We start from the raw sequence: 21,955 nt of genomic DNA, 5'->3' as shown, positions 1-21,955 counted from the left end.
GGTCGACAGGAGAGAGAGAGAGAATCCCAAGCAGGCTCCACACTCAGCATGGAGCCCCTTGCAGAGCCCAATGTGGGGCTCGATCTCACAACATTGAGATCATGACCTGCGCTGAAATCAAGAGTCAGACGCTTAACTGTCCAAGCCACCCAGGTGCCCTATATTTTATTATTTAGCCCTCTGATGTACATAAATTTCACTAAATTCCAGTGTATTTACCTAACTTTTTTTCTCTTTATTAATTGGAAGCTAAGTGAGGCATTAATTTGATTTTCTAAGAATAGTCTCTTTGATTAGGTTGTAATGGTAAGAGCTTTCTTTGTGCGTGGAAGGATCTAAATATTCTTTTGTATCTATGTGGTGGGATAGAGGCTTTGTTCGGCCAAGGCTGAGTGAATGGCTCTGGCTGGTATATGTACCCTCTTGTGACCAAACCAGAGCTATACTGAAGGAAGCCACCCGAAGAGTGATCATGTTAGGTAAAAGAGGGATTCCACTGCACTCTCTCCCCAGGGAGCTACCATCAAGCGCCACGAGATGACAGGGGACATCCTGGTGGCCAGAGTCATCCACGGCGGGCTGGCTGAGAGGAGCGGTAAGCTGGAGAAGCAGGGCACACGCATGACCAGAGAAATAGGAAACCCTCAGTTGTTTGGTCGTTCCAGGGCAACCCGTCTTTCCTAACCATGGTCAAGGCTTCTCCGCATGGCATTGCTCGGTTACTAAGAAGGAGGGAATAAATATTCCAGAGAATCCTGTTCCCCTCCTTCACCGAGGCCACATTTTCCTGTCCACTCGGTTTACATTCTCGTGGTGACCCAACAAGCTAATATTAGCACGCCATTCTGTAGAAAAGGAAACTGAGGCTCAAAAAGATGAAGTAAGTAACATGCTCGAGGTTACACAATTCAAGTCAGGAGGCAAGTCCAGGTGTGCCTGCTCCATATTCCCACCTCCCGCTCTTCCCCTGGTCCTTCTGCTCTCAGCAGGCGTAGCTCTGCCCCACCTTGCAGTGCCCGTTGCTTGCCTTTCTACCAGGCAACCGAATTTCTTCCTTTCGTTGCTATATTTCTGAGCCTGCTGTCCTGCTTGTCCACTGCCCAAGGCCCTGCAGACCTGGCACGGGCTTCATACCCCACCATTCTTAGAGCAGTGACCCCAGGGATTCCTAATTGCTAAGCCCCCAGCCCTTCCTTTGGCCTCAGTTTTATTTTTACATCTCTAGCACATTTGACATTGACCATAACTGCTTGACGTTTTCACTGTCATGGATTTCTGTTCCATGATGTCATCCTGCATCTCATCTCTTCCCTCTGACAACCGTCCTGCTTCCTTCCTGTTTCTCAAAGCTTGATCGTACCCCCGTGTCCCTCCACATTTCCTCTTAGGAGAATGCTGCACCCCCTCTCTTCATCATTGATCATTTACTCATGACGCCGACATCTTTACTTTTAGGGTTATCCTTGTTTTGCAACATCAGTTTAGCAACAATGAAAATATCACCATCACTTAGTACCCAGTGAAGAGGTGTTAAAAGCACAGTTCTCTGTGCTTTTGTGGAAGCGTCCACTAGAATAACCAGTCTGTTGATTAGGATTAGGATTAGTTCAGAGTAAATTTTTAAATGTTAGAGTATGCTTGGGTTAGTGAGTGTGCTAAAAGTCTTTGGTGGAGCTACCTCCTTTTTTTTTTTTTTAACCAATTTCCTGTACCCTTCTTTGTTTTGTGTTCCTGTTTGCCTAGGGTTGTTATATGCTGGAGACAAACTGGTGGAAGTGAATGGAGTTCCCGTTGAGGGACTGGACCCCGAGCAAGTGATCCATATTCTGGTAACAGTCTCCTGTTTGCCTTATCAGCAACTCAGTGCAAAGCTGTGGCTATCCTGAGCCTGTCTGGCCCATGGTGCAGACATTGTACTGTGAGGGGGCTTTGGTCCCTCAGGGCAGTTTCCTTCCTCCAGACCCCCAGACTTTCCTGCTTCTGTGCAGCTCAACCCTCAAACTCACACCCCAATCTGGTTTCTGCTGGGAGACTTCTCTTGCCAACCTGCTCTTCCAGCCTTGGGAAGGCTGCCAGTTCCCCTAATCCATGTCCCTTGTTGTTTGGGTTGTTTTTTGGGAAACTGAGCCTGGGGTGGGCAGACTGAGACTCTGGAGGGGAGTCCGAACCTGAGCAAACTACCCTTACTCCACCAACATTTTTATACAGCTGGAATCTATTTAACATCTCCTTTGATGTAGCTTCGGGATGGGAGAGATGTCTTGGGAGTCAGGCCTGTGGGGAGGGGGATTTCCTTGCTCGCCCTGCCACTGTCCTTGGTGGTTGAGACTGGGGATTTATGACCGGATGATGGTTTCTCCTGGAAGAAACTTTTCAAACCTTTGTCTGAATCACAGTCCTAGTGGTATGTCCCCGCCATCAACCCCATGCATACTCTGAGCGTGGGGCCTAAGGTAGATGACTATCTATCATATAGACTATGGTTCCCAACTGGGTTTTGGGGGAACTCTACATTTTCATAGATGTGCCTCAGGGACTGAGATGAGACATGGTGGTATAAGGAGTATACCAAGCACCGAAATATTTCACAAATAACCATTGCTGCAAGGTGTTGGATGGCACGAAGCCACCACGAATGGAGCTCGACAAGCTGTCCATCACAGACGCATGTGGCTCCACTCATGCCATTTAGGTGGCAGCTGCACAGCTAAGATGGCGGAGCTGTGAAATCTCTGAGTAAGGACAAGGTTGGTTCTTCTCTGGACTCACAGTGCCTGTGGCAGGAGCATTTTACTTTTCCCATCAGGCTGAGAGGTTCCCTGTCTCCTCAAAATGTGTGAGGGCTCCCCATTCCCACCATTAACTTGGAGCTGTCAGTCCCCTCAGAAGACTGGGGAAGCCCCCTCTCCCCAGAGTGGGCTGCCCGGTGCGGGAACAGGGGCTCAGGAAGTAAGTACTGACGGAGTTTTGAGGAAGGGAAGTCCGACTGAGACCTCATCTCCTCCCCCAGCATCTGCGGGAAGAAGACCTTGTTGAATAACGTTGTAAGATGGAGTGTTCCTGGGAGAGGCCAGGCCTCAGGGTAGGGCTCAGCAGGCCAGAGACTCCAGAGCCCCACAGCCAGGCAGAAGCTGAGCTGTATTTCTTCCTGATTTCCACTTCTGCATGTGATATTTAGCTGTTGAACCCTTGTAAAATCTCTGTGGGGGGATGTCGTCCTTAAAGCTGGCCACACTGTGTTGTAACTCCCTGTGGGGAACCCCAGTAACCCAGTGGACCCTGTGACTTGTTATCCCCTCCCTTTTGACATTTTCTAGGCCATGTCTCGCGGCACAATAATGTTCAAGGTGGTTCCGGTTTCTGCCCCTCCTGTTAATAGCCAAAAGACGGTAAGAATGTACTGTGCCTTCATAATCACACACAGTAAATTACCAGTGACAGTGACTTAATATTTTGTATCATAGCGCCCTTCTTTATAATGTGTTGCCCATTTTTCAGTACTGATGATATGAGAAGCAAATAAGTAAACGGATGTGCTAAAAGGAGATGGGGTACAAGAATTAAAAAAAAATAATAATAACATTAAGAATGGGAAACACTGGAACAAAAACTTCTCGGCACTAAAAGATTCTGTTGCCAAAGTCACTTTTTTCCATGGATCTTAGGACTCAGTTAAAGAGGCAGGCTCTCCCTTTTGGAGAATATGGGGAGACAAGACAGCAACAGCAGGTAGAAGAGTGGGGAAATGGTTTCAAGTCTTGACAGCCCATGGCCAAGGGTTCTTTTGATGGGGACATTTTGCACCTGCTGTCAGGTGTATGTTCGCGCCATGACGGAGTACTGGCCCCAGGAGGATCCCGCCATCCCCTGCATGGACGCAGGGTTGCCTTTCCAGAAGGGGGACATCCTTCAGATTGTGGACCAGAATGATGCCCTCTGGTGGCAGGCCCGGAAAATCTCAGACCTTGGTACCTGTGCTGGCCTGATACCTTCTAACCACCTTCTGAAGAGGTAAGAAAATTCTCACTCCTGGACTCAGGACTGAGCCTTCAGGAAATAAAATGTTTTCTCAGGCTTCTGTTACTGCAGTTAAGATGGGGTGAAGGGAGAGAAGTGGATGGATAAACACATACACTGGCCTCTTAATCCAAAAGTCAACTTATCCACATACCTTAAGCATCTTAAATACCAAGGAGATCGGCTAGAAAAGAGAGAAAAGCACTTGTGAAACTCAAACGTAAGAAGATAATTCTAACTCTCTCTATTAGTCATTCAAGGCTGAGCTGACTCCTCGGCTATTGAATCTGAACCCATGACCCTCACTTTTGTGTTCTTGAGGTCCAAGGGAATGAGTAAGGGTAGAAGATAGGAAAAGGTCCAAGGCTCAGCGAATGTTAAGAAGTCAAAGAAGGAAAGGAGCCAACAATAGAGATTAAGAAGGAGAGACCAATGAGGCAGGATGAAAATCAACCACGTCAGCTGCCGTAGAGAGGACTGAGAAGTCACCATTGGATCTGGTAATATGACAGTCACAGGGGATCTCAATAAAAGCAATTTCAATGGAGGGTTGGGACCAAAGACCTAGCAATGTGGGATTTGAAGAAATTGATGGCATGAGACCTTTTACTACAAAGCAGAGCAGAGCAGAGCAGTGGAGATACAGCTGGGAAAGTGGAATGGTAGGGGAGAACTTTTTTAGATGAGGTTCATAATGCTGGTGGGAACAGTTCAGTGACAGGGAAAACTTTTATGAGAGAGAAAAAAGAGAAAAGAATTGTCAATGTCTTTGAGCAGACAGAAGGAGAGATAATCTAGTACAGTTGACATTTGAGCAACGTAGGGATTAGAGGTGCTGACCCCTTATGCAGTCAGAAATCTGTATATGACTTCTAACCCCCCCAAACCTAGCTACTGAGAGCCTACAATTGATCAGTAATGTAAACAGTGGATTCACACATATTCTGTGTGTGAATGTATTATATATTGTATTCTTAGAATGAACTAATGTCGAGAAAAGAAAATATCCACAGGAAAATCATAAGGAAGAGAAAATACATTTACAATACTGTACTATATTTATTGAAAAAAATCCATGTATAAGTGGGCCTGTTTAAAGGTCAATGATGTGATGGGCGCCTGGGTGGCTCAGTGGGTTAAGTTGCTGCCTTCGGCTCAGGTCATGATCTCAGGGTCCTGGGATCGAGGCCCGCATGGACTCTTTGCTCAGTGGGTATCCTGCTTCCCTCTCTCTCTCTCTGCCTGCCTCTCTACTTGTGATCTATCTCTGTCAAATAAATAAATAAAATCTTAAAAAAAAAAGGTCAATGAGGTGCAAGCAGAGGGGTTGACCTTATACGGGATCATAAACAGTAACAGTAACAGTAGAGAATCCTGAGTGTGTGGACACGGATATTGTGGGAGCTTGTGGAAGTTCTGGGTTAACCACTGTGATTTCCTCAGTGAAATAAGAAGTGATGTCATAAGCTGAGAATAAGGATGGATAAGGAGGTGCTGGGAAGAAGAGAGTAGAAAGTTCGACATTTTCTATGAGAACCTGCCAGCAGATGCATTAGGTAAATAGAGTACAGTCAGCATGATTGGCCCACGCAAGGTTAAATGTCATGCATTTGAAATGATTCCGGTTCACTTCCTGGTGGACAGGTCCGGATGAGGCAGAATTGGATTTAACAGTAAATCTAGAAAAGGGCATGGGAGTGTTGTAATGATGGACCCTGATGCTCAAGCTAGTAAGGAGAGAAATGAGGGAGTAAGAGTCCGTGGAAAGGAAGTAAGATAATGGGTTATAGGTGCACAGGAGGTTAGCAGATTGTTGGGGCTGGGAAGGCAGGGGGTGATGGGAGAAGAAAGGGATGCTGGAAGGTGAGACTGAGCTACTGATACTGAAAAGGTCTGGGCTGGGACACTGGGAGGCACTGGCTGAGGCTGAATGAATCCTGAGTAAGAACTGGAAGGAAAATCATGCCAGAATCATGTTGAGAGCGTGAGAGTGAGTAGGCATGATCTGGAGAAGGCCAAGACCCCACCTCCGGCCCGTGGAGCCAAGGCCAAGTGCACTGAGTGGTGGGCTGGAGGCAGCTCCCAGAGCCCGTGTGCTCTGTCCTGGTGTCCTCAGTCAGCGAGGTCAGGTGGCAGCTGGAAATCAGCCACCAGGAGAGTACTAACTTGAGAGACATCAGCAGAGCAGCTCATCTGCTCCAGCCAGTCCTGCAGAGCTGGTTGACCAGCAGCCCACTGGCGGTGGGAGAGGAAACTAGCCACCTCTTGAAGGGTACAGGGGAGCAGCCCCCTTAGGAGTCCCGGGCTTGGGTTAGAGCAAGGCAAAGGGGCTCACTCACTCACGGTAGAGGCTGAAGTCAGGGAGACTCGGGGAAGGACTGACCCCGAGATCTACCCGGTGTGGAGAAGAGCTTGGGGTGGGGGTGGGCGAAGCCTGACAGGAATTAACGTGCAGAGGATAAGGGATGACCCGAACGTAGGAGCTGCCACAAACAAGGCTAAAGCACTCATGAGATTAGTCCTTACGGCCTGGTGGGGGCCTTGCAAGGTGCCCACAGAAATGACAGCTTTACTGGCTTAGTGCACAAGGAGCAAAATCCACGTGGCTCTAAGGGAACTGGAGAGCACCCCCAGCCCAGGACAGGGCGGTTGGGTGGGGGTGTGGGGGTGGGCCGGGACAGGCTGTGAAGACTCAGAGGCAAGGGTGAGGCAGGTGAAGAAGTGGGAGAAGCAGGGGCCTCTGGGCCAGGGACCGAAGCCCTGGGGCTTGTGAGCTCTCCATCACCGCAGGATTTTCAGCAGAAGTCAGAGTTGCTCTGGAAGGATCCTGTGAGGCAGGAAAAGAGTACTGAGAAAGCCTGTGTATTTGGAGACTATTTGGGGATGTGTTTGGAGAAGAAACTTCCATCTTCCCATGGGTGGAGGCAGCAGAGTTCTAGGAAACACTGAATCTGATTCACCTGGGTTGACCTGGGTTGACTTTTCCCCCCTCACGGTGTATTTCTTTGTGCACAGGAAGCAACGGGAGTTCTGGTGGTCTCAGCCGTACCAGCCCCCCAGCGGTCTCAAACCCACCATATGTGAGTGTGCTGATAGCTTGAACCCAGTGTGCGCGTCACGGGAAGCCTGCTCCTTCTCTCCCAGGGCTGCCTTCCTGCCCGGGAGAGGATCCCTAAATGCTCCCCCCACCCCCGACTGCCCAGATAACCTCCTGCGGCCATCTGAAGTCCTACTCTGTACCTCCTTTCCTTTGGCTTTAGAAGACAATGCAAATAAATGTTCCAAATTCGGTGACACCTTCCAGGATGGTTCCCCAGCTTGGAGTCCCCCACGATTCTGCAGCTAACATGCACCTTACAGCCGTGCTGGGGAGGGAGGCATGGGGGGGGGGGTGTGTGTGTCAATTTCATGCTCTTCAGAAGCTCAGCTGAGCAGCGATGTGTGTCTTTGATGAATAAATGTGAGACTGAATTATTACTTAATCCAGGCAGCTTGCTGGCTAGACAGTATTATTCAAATGGCAGCGGGGGAGGGGTGGTGGTTAGTAAGGCATCCATGGTGACAAATGCTTGTAAACTCCTTCCTGCCTTAATAGGTGGGGGCTGCCCCGGCAGAGCTCAGCGGGGACCGGCTGGGTGAGGCCCTTCAGAAATGGCCCTCACCCCGGGCCCCTGGAAAGGGGGAAGGGAGGAGATGCACCAGGTGGAGGGAGAGGCGCCTGGCAGGAGGCTGTGTGGGAAGAGTGCAGACAGTAGGGGCGGTGTCACAGATCAGCCCTGGCTAGTCCTCGGTCACTTTATTACTCACTTGTCTCGGCCCCGCATGGGGTTTTCTTTTCTTTTTCTTTTGAAACCTTGTGATGACAACTACAGAGAGAGTTTTGAAAGAAGAAAACCCTCTCATGAATCCTTCAACCTGGTAGTGTTTTCATATGACCTTATGGATACATATCTTACAGCCTTCGCGGACAGCAGGAGTGCCGCTTCCTATCTTTTTTTAACCTAATTTTTTTTTTAAGATTTTATTTATTTATTTGACAGAGAGAGATCACAAGTAGGCAGAGGCAGGCAGAGAGAGAGGGAAGCAGGCTCCCCGCTGAGCAGAGCTCGATGCAGGGCTCGATCCCAGGATCCTGGGAACAGACCTGAGCCGAACGCAGAGGCTTTAACCCACTGAGCCACCCAGGGGCCCCTAACCTAACATTTTATGAGAAACATTTTTCATGATATGATCGTCATAGTGGTATGTTAGTTATTTCTCCTGTGTTTTGGAAAAGTTTTTTGGTTTTTGGTTTTCGTTTTTTTACCAAACCAGATTGAAGTGCTTCTTTAATTCGGTTTCCTACTTCATTTCTCAAAGGCACCTGGAAAAGCTGCTGAAGCTACTGATCTAGCATGACCCCCCGGGTGATGTTTAATTTGCTTGTGTAGCCTCAGTGCGATTTACGTTAGACGTTTGGAAAAGTCCATCCTGAGAAAGAATTTGCAGCCCCTATTATTATACTCTGATATCTCTGAGTCCAAGAGCCCCAAGGATGGAGCTGCTGACTTGAAGGCTCACAGTGTTGTTTCTGAAGGAGTGTGATCAGTTTCTAAACTATTACGTCATTTCTTTTCTTTTAACTGTTGTAGATGGTGCTGCCAGAGTATTATTTTGTACCTTTCTGTTTCATGTTACCATAGGGAGAAAATAATCTAAGGGAGAGGTTATTGAGTTCAAAGGTATAGGCAATTTTATTTCACTTTAAGGGAAAATGTGCAGATCACTATTAAAAATATATTTACTGAAGACGCACATACACTTGATCCGTTGCCTCTGTTTTCTTCCTCCCTCCCTCCTTTCCTCCATTCCTCTCTCCTTCCTTTTATTCCAGTCAAAATTTGAATTCCTAAAATATAATGCAAGTGCATTAACTCAGAGATGAGTAGAATACAGCCCTTACAGAACTTTAGTGTGGGAAGGGAGTGGGTTTGCCGGAAGCAAGTTTTCCATTTCCAGCAAGATCCATAAATGAATAAGTTTCTGTAGGATATTCATTTATCATTCCATTACCAAATCTCTACCAAATTTCTATAGATTAAGCCCAGAATATCAATTGTTATAATTTTGGCACTTCACTTTTCTTATTATAAGTTAACCTGAAAAACTATAGCATTAACCAATGTGCTCTTTTTTTCTGTTTTCATTATTTGTCTGTACCCAGCAATTTCTATGGAAGATGGTAAGAAATGGTATTTAAAAAAAAAAAAAAAAAAAAAAAAAAAAAAAAAAAACCTCCAAAGTCTTACAGAAATTCTGTATAGTTTTCTTAATTCACTTCAGTGCAGGTTAGCTATTTATTAAGCTCTTCCTGTATACCTAGTAGTGTGCTAATTTGCAAAAGAGATGTCAGTAAACAGAGAGCACACATGGTATAATTGTTCTAGGACTGAGGAATAGGAGAAAAGAGAGAGAACATTTAGATGCAGCTCATGGTAAAAATTCAGTAGAAGCTGTGACACTGGTTCACTGTTTTGTGTCAAATGTTTTAGATACATGGTCTTAAAAATAACCCTGTAAGGAATTGCGATCATTCCCATTTTATGGATGAAAAGATTGAGGTGGAGAGAAAGTAAGAATTTTGGGAGGTGTTACAGGCAGTGTAGTCTGGATTGAAGCTTCCGTCTGGAGGGCGCTGCCTGAAGGGACAATGGAACTTCCAGTTGTTATTTCTCCTTCTCCAAGCCCAGACACGTGGGGGACTCATTATGATGCCAAACACACACACACACACACTCACAAAAGCAAGAAAAGCAAGAAAGGTGCCATCTGCTTGTGGAGGGGGAGAGAAGAAAGAGGAGCAGTCCCCTAGCTACTCCCCTATTTCAGTTCTGAAATTAGAAAGGGTACAGGGAACATGGGCAGGCTTTGGAGAGCCTGGGTCTCTGTGGCCTTGGTGGGTAACAAACCCACTGTCTTAGTCCGCTCAGGCCGCCATCACAAGACACCACAGACTGGGTGTCTTGAACAACAGACACTTATTTGTTCACAGTTATGAAAGCCTGAAGTCCAAGATCAAGATTCAGTGGGTCTGCTTTCTGGTGAGGCTTCTTTCTGGGTTGCAGATGACTTCCTGTCCTTTTGGGCTAGGGCCCCAATAGTATGACCTCCTTCAACCTTAAAGACCCTGTCTCCAAATATGGCTGTACTGGGGGCTAGAACTTCAACATACAAATTCAGGAGGGATACAAATCAGTCCATAACACCTACCTGTGCCAACGGTATGGAATTGTTGTTTTGAGAGAGTAAAATCAGTGTCTTAGATCCCCGAGTTGCAAGTTAGAAAAATCAGGGTTCCTTGTGCCGTTTTTAGAAATTCACTCCTGTCCTCTGTAAAACAGGAATACTAATTGTAGTTTTCCTTTGCTTAGAAAACAAAACCAATAACACACAAATCCTCTAGTGATGTCTTGGGAACTAATGGATCAGCTGTTATTATAAAATACTGACCTGAAAAATAATCTTTCAATAAATGGAAGGAATTGAATGGTAGCTATGGTACGCATAAGCAAAGGCCCAGAGGAGACCTGATGATGGCTACTCTAATGCGGGCACAAGACATGCAAAGGAAAGAAGTAGATGACAGCCTTCAGATTTGGGCTTGGGTCATGTTGTAGAGGGTTTTGGATATTAGGATAGGATGGGTGGTTTTAAAAATTATATTCTCTTATCCTGTTATAGATATCTCAGCTAAAGGTACAAATAGTTAACATTTATTGAGCACTTAGCATCTGTCTGAGCTTTTCATATATTATCTCAATGAATCCTCTCTTATATGGTAGGTATTTCTACCATGTCCATTTATAGATAGAAAACTGAAGCTTTAGATAAACTAATTCGCTCACTCAAAAAGATGATTTTTTTTTTTTTTTAGATTTTATTTATTTGTCAGAGAGAGAGAGAGAGAGCTCAATCAAGAGGAGCAACAGCAGGAGAGGGAGAAGCTCCCTGCTGAGCAGAGAGCCTGATGTGGGACTTGATCTCAGGACCCTAGGATCATGACCTGAGCCAAAGGCAGTCGCTTAACTGACTGAGTTACCCAGATGTCCCAAAAAGTTGATGCTTTTAAAATTTTTACCATTTTTTGTTATGTAGCCTTCTATACCATAGATTTTCATTTTCATTTATTACAGTGGAGTCCTTTTTTCTCTCTTCGAGTGAGCGAGCATGAGGGATAGTTGTCAGAGTATCGTTATCATAAAGTGGTCTTTCACTGACATAAGTCTATACATTGGGAATTTTGTTTGTGGTACGGATACATTTTAAGTTTGTTTTTCCCTTTCCATCCTCTTTTAGATGACATGAAAATTGATGAGAAGTGTGTGGAAGCAGGTAACATTTCCTCTTGACAGATTTACCACCAGAAGGAATATGAAGCGTCTTAGCTGTAGATTTTCTGAAGCAGAGTTAGCCAAATGGGGCCCCAGCCCTTTCCTCTGGAAGTAATGTGTAAAATGAACTCCTCCTGTCCCATGGTCCTGGCACTTGGAAGGGAGGCACAGCTATGAAAAGGTCTCCAGGCTCCAAACCAACCTTCTAGAAAGTGCCTTCTAGAAAGTGTTCTAGAAAGGAGTGTCTTGGAAATGATCACAGGAACACTTAGTAATACTCAGGTGTTACATTCAGTAACATTCAGGCGGAATGTCTGGAAACCGCCATGCTCTTTATAAAATACTATAAAATATTGAAATGCCAATTTTTAAAAAGCAACATATATTTTTTGTTATTGTTTGGTAACATATGATAGATTCTAGTATAGATAATTAGTAGTGGGTTCCAAATTTTTGAGAAATGTATGAAAACTTTTTATGTTTCTATACTTAATTTTTTTTGGAAGTTGGGAAAAGATGTCCCTAGTTTAGTAGCAGAACTAAGATTGGCTAAAGAATCAGGAGGGTAATGCTAGAAGACTATTGGAAAGGCTTTAGTCTGAGAGGTCAATTTGTCTTGGCTTTCTGGGCTCATCTAGTTTTTAGAAATTAAAGAGCAATATGAAATCTTTAAATAGTGGATATTTGAAAGATTCATATATACTTCCCAGAACAACTACAAAATAATGCTGACACCATGTTTATCCTATCAAGTAGACATTCTGGTTTTTTTTTTAAACTTCCACCAATATTCATTTCTTTCTCTAATTTAAATCTTTTATTAGGTACTATATTCACATGCTTTAAAATTCAAAAACTACAAAAGTACAGAGTTCCCTTTCCCTGCTCCCTTACTCAGTTTTATTTCTCGAGGCAATAAATGCTCTCAATTTCTTGCTGATCCCTCCAGACATATTCTGTGCATATAAAAACAATGCTGTATATTTTTTTTCTCCTCTCCCCACCATCATCCTCACCATTTCTTTTTTTTTTAAAAAGCACCTTTAAAAATAAAGACTTTTTTGATGGTACACACTACACGCTGTTCTGTTCCTGGCTTTTTTTCCTTAGTGTTATCTATGATTTCATCCTAGCACTTAAAGAGCCTCCTCATTTGTTTTTAATAGCTTATTGGTGAGGTTAATTATTGTGCATTTATGCAATCACTTATCCATAGACATTTGAGTTATGGCCAGTCTTTTCCATTACAAGCAGTGCTACAATGAACAGCATTGCAAAAGCATTATCTAACACCTGGCCGAGTATGTTCTCAGTGCACTCTGGTCTGATCCAAGGACACACGCTTTGGTAATGTCGCTACGTACTTCAAACTGCTCTCCACATACATTCTTGTTTCTTAGTCCTTAATATCTCTTTAAACTACTAATAAGAACTGTGTTTTTTTTTTTTTTTTAAGATTTTATTTATTTAGGCAGAGAGAGAGAGTGAGAGAGAGAACACAGCAGGGGGAGTGGAAGAGGGAGAAGCAAGCTTCCCACTGAGCAGAGATCCTGATGTGGGGCTCGATCCCAGGACCCTGGGACCATGACTTGAGTCCAAGGCAGACGTTTAACGACTGAGCCACCCAGGCGCCCCGCTAATGAGAACTGTTTGACTGATGAGGAAGTTGATTTATATAGAATCTTTCCTTGACACCTAGACAAGCCTATCCAGTCAAACCATTTATATACTCTTTCTCCTCACCCCACTCCTGTTGCTTATGCCCTACCCCCTCCAAAATCTTCAGGTGGGGAGGTCCCCTCTCCCCCTGCAAGCCTTCTCACTGCAACCCTGTGCACTGTCTGATGTCCATTGGCACTTCCTGTGACATTCTACCTTTCTCTCCCCTGAGCCTCTTTTACATTCTCTTTATTCTCTTCTATTTTATTTATTTTAAGCTCCTGCAGCACCCGTGCTTGCTGTTGTGGCCCCACTGCTTAACACCATGTATCTCATTTAAGGTTCTGATATGCCAGAGAGACCCCACGGACTTGGCCTTGATTTAGGAAAGAATTTCAAGAAGTTGGTGTGTCCACAGAAGCATAGGGTTGGGGAATTAGACTATTAAAATATAGACTCAGTACAGATTGTACTATAATCACACGTTTGGTGTTATTTTTTCTCCATGGGAAACTATAGATGAAGAAACATTTGAATCCGGTAAGTAAAAAATGAGTCTTTGGTGTTGATTTTTAAGAGTCTGTTCTACATTTTGGTATATTTTAACCCATATTTAGGGACATCATACGATGATTGTTTAAATATCTCAACAGTATGGTTGTGAGATATTATATTCTTTGCCCTCATTGGTGCTTCTTATGAGGGACATTTTGGGGCTCTGTGGGATGGGCAGATAGAGCTGGGAAGTATGCACATAACCGGATAACTTCCCACTTACGTTGATTCTAAATTTCCCGTTTTTAGTTAGATAGTTGGTCTGTTTATTTGTCAGAGAGAGAGAGAGGGAGGGAGCACAAGCAGGGGGAGCAGCAGCAGGAGAGGGAGAAGCAGATTCCACTGGACACGTGGCTCTGTGTTCGGGACTGGCTTAATTTTTATTGCCTCTGGATCATAGTCTTCCTTTGCTCTATGTTCAACTCCTCATTTTTCTGGAAGACAGTCTAACACATGAACACCATGGCTGAGGCCCAGAGGTATTTGTGGCATCTGTGGACGGAGAGGCGGTCCGGGGGAGTGGGTAAAGCCAGGGACTGGAGCCAGGCTGTCCCAGTAGAATCCCTCTCCGTGACTCATTACCTGTGGGTCTTCCTTCATGTCACCCCTCTGCCTCACATCTAAAGCAAGAAAAATAACTTATACAAGTAAAGTGCTTAGGATGTTAGCGGTACACAGAGCGTAGCTAGCATTGTTCGGCCTCTCGCTCTGGACGGGCATTCTGCAGCCACCTCTCTAATCACTGCAGAGGAACACGTGCAGCCCCCCCTTAGTTACTGGGCGATGCCCCTTCTGGACCCCTCTTAGTCAAAAGATTGAGAATGTCCCTGTACCTTCTGAACCCAACTCACTGAAGAGGTCATTTAAGGAACAATGAGCCCCCAGCTGGCAGGTTTCCTAAGTAAGTATCTCTTGATATTTATTCATGATGCTTAATTCTGTTACTTAGAGCTCTAAGTGGGTCCTTCCGTCTCTTTGGTTTGGGGCTCAAGTCTTCTCTGAATGTGGTACCCTGTGACCTCCTCGCATTTTTCAGGGGGTGTTGATATAGTCTAATTAGGAATGCCATTAAAAACAAAGCAATGGGTGTTTTAAGACATCTAGAAAATGCTTTGTGTTCAGTTCCCCCGTCTCCAGTGGAGCAGCTGGAGAAGTCCGTGTGTCACTGGACCCAGTGAGAGGTGAAGGAGAATGCTCAGGCCAGAGGCTGCCTGCCCGAGGGCCACTTCACAGGACTGCGTATGGCCTCTGGGAGAGGAGAGAGGAGGCTCACAGCAGTTGCCTTCCTATAATTTCTCTCCCTCTCAAGCCCTATTTTGTGCCAACCAGTAAAGAGAAGTCTCCCCAGACAAAAAGCCCTCAGAGAGAATGTAAGTAAGCTGCAGAAAAAGTTATTGTTCCCCGAGCAGCACAGTCGGTCCAATGAGTCCCCAGCCCCCAGCCATGTGTATGTCGCTCATTCGCTGTCCCAGGCCGACCCCCGAGTTACAGCCTGCTCTAGGGGTGACCTGAATGCCTTGCTTTTGTGTTGGTCTTTATGGGCTGGTCAATTTGATCATCTCAAAGGCGTAACTTTTTCCTGTTTCTTCACTCACGCAAATATCCAGAGGAGCTTTCAGAAGGTAATTGTTTGTTTTCATGTTCTGGACAAGCCACCTTGAACTATAGTTAAGATCTTGCAGTGCTTCAATGTGCGTGCGTGACAGGATACATTTTAAGATAATGTATTTTAAGGGTGAAATCAGTGGTGAGATATTCAATTTCATAGAAGAATATTTAAAAATGAACAATGAAAAGTAGTTAAGCTATGAATATATCCTTAATATATTAAGGATATATTCAGAGCACTTCCGTAAAAGACTCTTAACTACAGAGAACAGACTGAGGGTTGCTGGGGGGGGGGGGGGGGGGGGGGGTCTGGGGATGGGTGAAATGGGGGATGGGTATCAAGGAGTGTACTTGTGCTGAGAACTGGGTGTATATGTAAGTGATGAATCACTAAATTCTACTCCTGAAACCAATGTTACATGATATGTTAGCTAAGTAGAATTTAAATAAAAATTTGAAAAAGAAAAAAAAATCTTAAAAAAAAACCTTACTGACATATTTCAGTTAGAAAAATGTGCTTACTTATCAGATGATGGGATTGATATTGGTGTGTTTTCTTTGTATTTTAAAATATATGTTTTTTAAAAAGAAGAAAAGGTTGTATATGTTAATTCATTCTACAGACAATGGCTCTTTATATATTTCAGTGATCAGAACAGAGTTGCCTAAGTGAAAAGGAACATGTATCTGTAAAAAGTAATTTGAAAATGACATTTTTATAACAGCTTTTTTTTTTCCCCTGGAGTTTTAAGAATTTTTACGAGACCCCAGTAGAAGCAGAGGTGGAATTTAAATAAGTTCTAGGTGCTTCAGTCCCCCTGGGATCAGTGTTCCTCAGCCTTGTCCCTCAGATTCCTGGACAGTCAGAAACAATTAGCAACCATAAAGCAAATACTAATTTTGTACAGAATAAACCATTTTATCAGGGAGAAAATAAAAACCCATCTTTAACAAAAGGACTAATTATAGGTCCTGCAGAACACCATTTCTACAGTTGAAGCCAAAGCCAGTTTACCTGTTCTCTTCTTTAAGACAGCGTTCGTTGGGCCTGTTTAACAATGTATACCTAAATTTATTTGTTTTTATGTGACTCAGTATCTTTCTTGTCACTTTAAACCAGTGTAAAATAGCTTTTTGTTTCAATTGTACTTGACAGAATATATTCAGTGTTTTGGTAAAATTCTGAAGAGTTTTCACATAGTTTGGTGCATGTGAGAGACTGGAAAATGGCAAGAAGCCATTCAAGATTAATTCAGCTGTACTGACGTCTACTGAAATGTGTCACTTGCAGATCTGAAGATAATTTCATGCCTCTGTTCTAAGTAAACTTCTCCTTCTCCTTCACATATTCTGTTCGGGCCATTCTCTGTGTTCCAGACAAGGAGGAATTTGTTGGCTCCGGTCAGAAGTTCTTTATCGGTAGGTAATGATTAATAAGAGGCCGGTCATTGTCACTTGTCAAGTTTTATTCATACCATCTTGACTCTCCTGAAAGCTTCTTTTGCGGATGAACATTTCCAGACTTGTTCTTTGTTCTGTTTTCCCTCTATCCTCCAACTCGTTTTTTGGATCAATATTCTGCTGTGTTGATCATTCATTAGAATTCATCTATTTTCCACTGGATATGTCTTAATTATTCATTACAAATCTTTGGTTCTCTTCCAGACTGTTCCATGACATACTTATGTTACTCAAAAGAGACCCATTCTCTGACTACTAAACTTGGTTTTGATGGCCACATTTCTGTCAACTGGGCAGAGCTTTCTGAAGGATCCATTTAAAGGCTCACGCAAACCCATGCTGAGCTTCCTCCAAAAGACAGCAGGGTCTGTAAAGTGAAATATTGGTTACTCAGGCCTAAATATACATTGGAATCATTGAGAGAGCTTTAAAAACAAAACAAAACAAAACAAAAAAACCCATGAGGCCACTTTTCTGATCTCTTTGGAATAACTCAGCCCGAATGCCATTAGGTAGGCCACAGGAGCAGGCGTACACAAAGGTGGAGAAGCAGCAGCCTGGGGAGGGGCATCACTGAACGGTGTGAGGAGAGCGTCTGTGCGGGGAACGTTGTTGACTGGTACAGGGTGTCAGGGCCAGAGCAAGGTGAGGAGGACTGTGGCCATCACTTGGGTTCTGACACCTTGCAGCCTCTACAAAGATGGCGTCCTCACCTCGTGTGGGCTCTGACACTTTCTGCTAGGTTGCCAATGTCACTTGTCCCTTGTCCTGCACAGGTGCTCGTGACCAATACAGTAAGTAAATGTACTGAGGACGATTAGGTTTCTCAGTGTTAGAGAAAGGAGTTACACATGCAGTGAGGGTGGGGACAGGTGGCTGGAATGGATCCTGTGGTGTTGACTTGGCATTGGTGGTATTGGTGTGAACTCATGGTGTTCGACATAGATAGATAGATATAGTGCACGTGTGTGTGTGTGTGTGTGTGTGTGTTTATATACACAAAGAGTCCCGAGCTGTACCTCAGGGAAGGACCTGGGAACAGCAACAGAGGACTTCTTCAGAAACATAAACCATGTCACACCCATTTCTCCACCACCCAGTGACTTCTCAGTCCCCGTGAACCACAATCCAACACGGGGCTGGAGCCCGCGGCCACCGCCCCGGCTTCCTCTCCAGCCTGCCCCGCTCGGGCCTCCTTGTGCTTCCCCCTCATTCCCGGGGCCCTCCTTTCTCCGCACCTGAGCGCTTGCTGTTCCCTTAGCCTGGGTTGCTTTTCCCCCAGACGCCGCCTCACCTGGCTCCAGCGCTTCACTCTCCCGCCCGCTCGACGTCAGCGTTTCACACCCGCTGTGCTTGCACCACCGGCGGCGGAAGCTCCGCCATCGCTCTCGATGCCCGGACCCTTCTAAGCACTTGTTTTTATCGATGTGTTTACTTTCCTCTCTCCTCCTCCATGAAACGTAAACGTCAGGAGGAAACGGTTTGAGGTGATCGGCCCCCGGGGAGGCCCAGCCCCCGGCGCCTGCGGTGGGCCCTGGGTGCCGCGGAGGCAACACGGGCGGGAGGAGGGGGCGCGACCCGCTCTTCTTCCCTCGCGCCGCGTCTGACTTCCGGCCTGCAGACGGACGGCCGCGAGGAAGCTCCGTCGCACTCGGCCGCGCGGCCCCCGAAGGCTCCGTCAGGCGTGGCGGGGTCGGGCTGTCCCCCGGCTGCTCGTGACGTCCCGCGCCTTCCCACCCCCGCAGCTGGCTTCCGCCGCAGCATGCGCCTCTGTCGCCGCAAGTCGCACCTGGGCCAGCTGCGCGCCGGCCTGGGCGGTGGGGGCGGCGGCCTCCCCGCGCCCGGCGCGCCCTACGAGGAGGTGGTCCGGTACCAGCGCCGCCCGTCGGAGCAGCACCGCCTCGTCGTGCTGGTCGGTACGTCCCTGCCCGCGGCGGCTGTCCGCCTCCCTCTGCGCGGCTCCTTCTCCACCCGGCAGTGTGGCCTTGTGGCCTTGGGAGTGGTGGCAACAGCAGCATTCTTTATCCCCTATAAACACCTAAAAAACAACAACAACAACAACAACAACAACAAAAACACCTGTTTTCTATGTAGGTGTTTATAAATAAAAAGGTGGTCCCACGCTTTTATGGACGACAGAGGAACGGCATGTGCCCGGCGCATGTGTACCGGGGTAATAACAGGCTGTATTATGATGAAGCTTGTCTTTTTTTTTTTTTTTTTTTTTAAGGTTTTATTTATTTATTTGACAGAGATCACAAGTAGGCAGGGAGGCAGAGGGGGAAGCAGGCTCCCTGCTGAACAGGGACCCCCGATGCGGGGCTCGATCCCAGGACCCTGAGACCATGACCTGAGCCAAAGGCAGAGGCTTAACCCACTGAGCCACCCAGGTGCCCCTTTAAAACCTGCTTAGAGTTCACTTTATAAGCGTAGGTGAGTAGTCCCCCAGACTGTATTATCAGTCTGTATCAGAAATAAGAATCTTTAAGATCTATTTCCCTGCGCCATTTGTAATCACCTTCCGTAGAGCAGTGTTTGGAGTCTTCTGGCCTGTGGCTCTGGCCCCGCGGAGCAGGGCAAGTACAGTGCGGGGGCACCTGCTTTCGCGCGCGCGAGCTCTGCGGACCAGGGCCTGCCGCAGTAGCAAGGCCGGTCTTGCGCGTGTCTGCGCATGCTCCAACTGTGACCCGAGAGAGGATGCTGTGGAGCAGGATAGCGCGCCTTGCAGCCGGCCCGGCTGCAGAATCCGCAGGGCTCCGTGCAAACCGAAAATGCTAGAGCTTATGATGAACATTCCGGGGCGCCTGGGTGGCACAGTGGGGTAAGACCTCCACTCTTGGTTTCAGCTCAGGTCCTGATCTCGAGGTTGTGAGATGGAGCCTGGCGTCAGGTTCCCCGCTGGGCATGGAGTCTGCTTAAGATTCTCTCTCCCCCTGCCTCTTCCCCTCGTGCTCTCTCCATCTCTCTCTCTGAAATAAATAAATACATCTTAAAAAAACAAAAAAGTTTAACATTTCAATATGGCAAAGCAAAAGCATTAAGCCTAAGCACGGACCCTATGTAACTGTTTGAATTCAGCCCTGACTCGAGTTAGACACGGGGTGCTGATTCTCAGAACTGGTAATTCGAGGGGCTGATTTCGGGGTTGTGATGTGATAAACACTTCGTTTGCCGGGAAAGTTAGATTGTCTCAGATTATCTGAAATGAGGCCAGGCAGTTCTCCCAACATTAGATTACTTCGCTGGGGTGACCGGTTCCTGTAACTCCCCAGCTGATTCCTGGGATGTGGAAGAAGTGTGGGTTACTCCCTGGGTCCCCAGGAAAATTCCCAAGAGCTTTCCGGAATTGTTTCCGTTTCTGAAAAGATATGTAATTTCCTGAAAAACATTTGCTCTCAGATGTCTTAAGTAGAAGTACTGAAATGATGATGTCACCACACAATTATATTTATCCACGTCTAATGATTTCTGTATGTGGCTTTTTGTGTTTAGGACCTTCTGGGGTTGGAGTCAATGAACTGAGAAGACAACTTATTGAACTTAATCCTGAGCAGTTCCAGAGTGCTGTGCCGCGTAGGTGTGCCTTTTCTTTCCTAGCGGTTCATGTTCTGGTCAAACTGTCTTTGCCTCGCAGATGCACTGATCTCATTTTAACTGTGCCATACCATCTTTGTTGTAAAAATAAAAGACACAAGGGGGTAGTCCTTATACAATATTTTGAACTGTATTTAAATAGAGGGAGTTGATTCATGGCCATGTTGCTGGCGAGGCTTTTAAAAGGTGACTGTCTCTTTTCCATTTCTTAACAATCATATAGATGACCCTTTAGGAAAACTAACAATATTTAGTAATAATAGCTAAGTCATAATAGTACTTACTATCTTCTGGGCACTGTGCCTGGCTCTTTAAATGCCCTATCTTATCTTAAAATTTTTAATATATGCAAAGGTAATTTTATGTAAACTGTAAGTGTGATCATACCAGGTAAGAGCAAGTACACGTGGGTGCTTTCCCTTCACTTCAGTTCCAGAGAGGAACTTAGAGAAACGAACAGAAAGCTTAGTGTTGTTCCCTGCAGTTTAGGGGACGAAGAAGACTGGTGTCAGAATTATACTTGAAAAATCTGAAGAGTTTAGAGCAACCAGGGGTGTGGCTGGGGAGTTGCTGCCCTTTTAGAACTCACAAATGACGAGCGGAAATAAAGATGGATACTCGGTGGTGGTGGCGGTGGTGGTAGGGTTTGCAGAATAACCCATGCGTCCTCCAGGAGAGCAGAGCCACATTTAAATGTCTGCCAAGTCTAAAAGAAACCTGTAGTATCCGGCATCAGCGTCAGCATCATTTTCCTGCTCTTTCCTCTCTTCTCTGCACTCCAGCCTTGGACAGACATAAAACTGGGGAGGAACAGTAGAAAGGCAATGAAAGGGAAGGGAAGAAGTGAATTCTACTTCCTTTCCTGACTTCTCGCTTTTCTGGCTGCAACTTTTGTGGCTGCAGCAAGTCAGAGCAGATGTCGGGAGGAGAAGCCCAAAATAGGAATGAAATTCACAATTTTGATTATTACATGGGAATGGAATTTCATTCCATTTTTATTGGTTATTTATAATATATAAATATATTTAGTATAAGTTATATTAAATATATAGATATAATAAATTTATTATTACTTTGAGACTGTGTTTTGTGGCACAAATGATGGTGGCCTTTTTTTTTTTTTTTTTTTAAACTAAAAGTAATCAAAAGAGTCATGGTAACTGCTAGATTTTCATCCAGAGCCAGAAGAAGGTCAGTAGGTGACAGAAAATGTTGCCTTATGGTCACATACCTTAGCTTGTGCTTTGCAAACACTGTTCACACATGTAAGAATGGGCATTGATCCCCAGCACGAAAACTACAAAAGAAAGTGCCATTTGTCAAGAACGTAGATAAAAATAAAATTCCCACAGAACATAGAAGAATTATAAGAAGTATGGCTAGCCATCCTTCAAGGTGAGAAAATGTTGTGCATATTTTGCTTTTTAAACTGAGCGCATAGTTTTAAGTTTATGATGAATACCTCTACTTATGTGCCCGTTCACAGATTTTTAACCCACCATATAAAATATAGGTAGAACCACGGAGGAGTCATCTTGGGTTTATATTTACATAATTTATTATAACCTGAGAGCTATAGTGTTTTACTGGAATTTTTTTTCAGTATGAAGCTGTAGGAGAAGTGGCATAACTGTGGGAACTGTAAGGATCTGCAGAGAGGCTTTGCATAAAGAACAAAGCCAGGGCGTCTG

At 45.4% G+C, this 21,955-nt stretch overlaps 1 protein-coding gene across 1 annotated transcript in view; it reads left to right on the top strand.

The window, feature by feature from the left end:
* The window catches only part of MPP4 (MAGUK p55 scaffold protein 4), a 36,487-nt gene that overhangs the window by 8,410 nt on the left and 6,122 nt on the right, over positions 1-21,955 (top strand). Inside the window, exons 6-18 of the mRNA XM_059392636.1 lie at positions 514-595; positions 1,744-1,829; positions 3,318-3,389; positions 3,815-4,011; positions 7,033-7,097; positions 9,221-9,238; positions 10,674-10,676; positions 11,353-11,388; positions 13,566-13,586; positions 15,209-15,223; positions 16,587-16,628; positions 18,416-18,586; positions 20,163-20,243. Coding sequence (XP_059248619.1) covers positions 514-595; positions 1,744-1,829; positions 3,318-3,389; positions 3,815-4,011; positions 7,033-7,097; positions 9,221-9,238; positions 10,674-10,676; positions 11,353-11,388; positions 13,566-13,586; positions 15,209-15,223; positions 16,587-16,628; positions 18,416-18,586; positions 20,163-20,243 — 889 coding nt within the window. The remainder of the gene's footprint in view (positions 1-513; positions 596-1,743; positions 1,830-3,317; positions 3,390-3,814; positions 4,012-7,032; positions 7,098-9,220; positions 9,239-10,673; positions 10,677-11,352; positions 11,389-13,565; positions 13,587-15,208; positions 15,224-16,586; positions 16,629-18,415; positions 18,587-20,162; positions 20,244-21,955) is intronic.

Source organism: Mustela nigripes, chromosome 3, assembly GCF_022355385.1.
Source record: "Mustela nigripes isolate SB6536 chromosome 3, MUSNIG.SB6536, whole genome shotgun sequence".
Lineage (NCBI taxonomy): Eukaryota > Metazoa > Chordata > Mammalia > Carnivora > Mustelidae > Mustela > Mustela nigripes.
The sequence above is the reverse complement of the archived record's forward strand: the minus strand, read 5'-3'. Positions and strand labels throughout refer to the sequence as shown.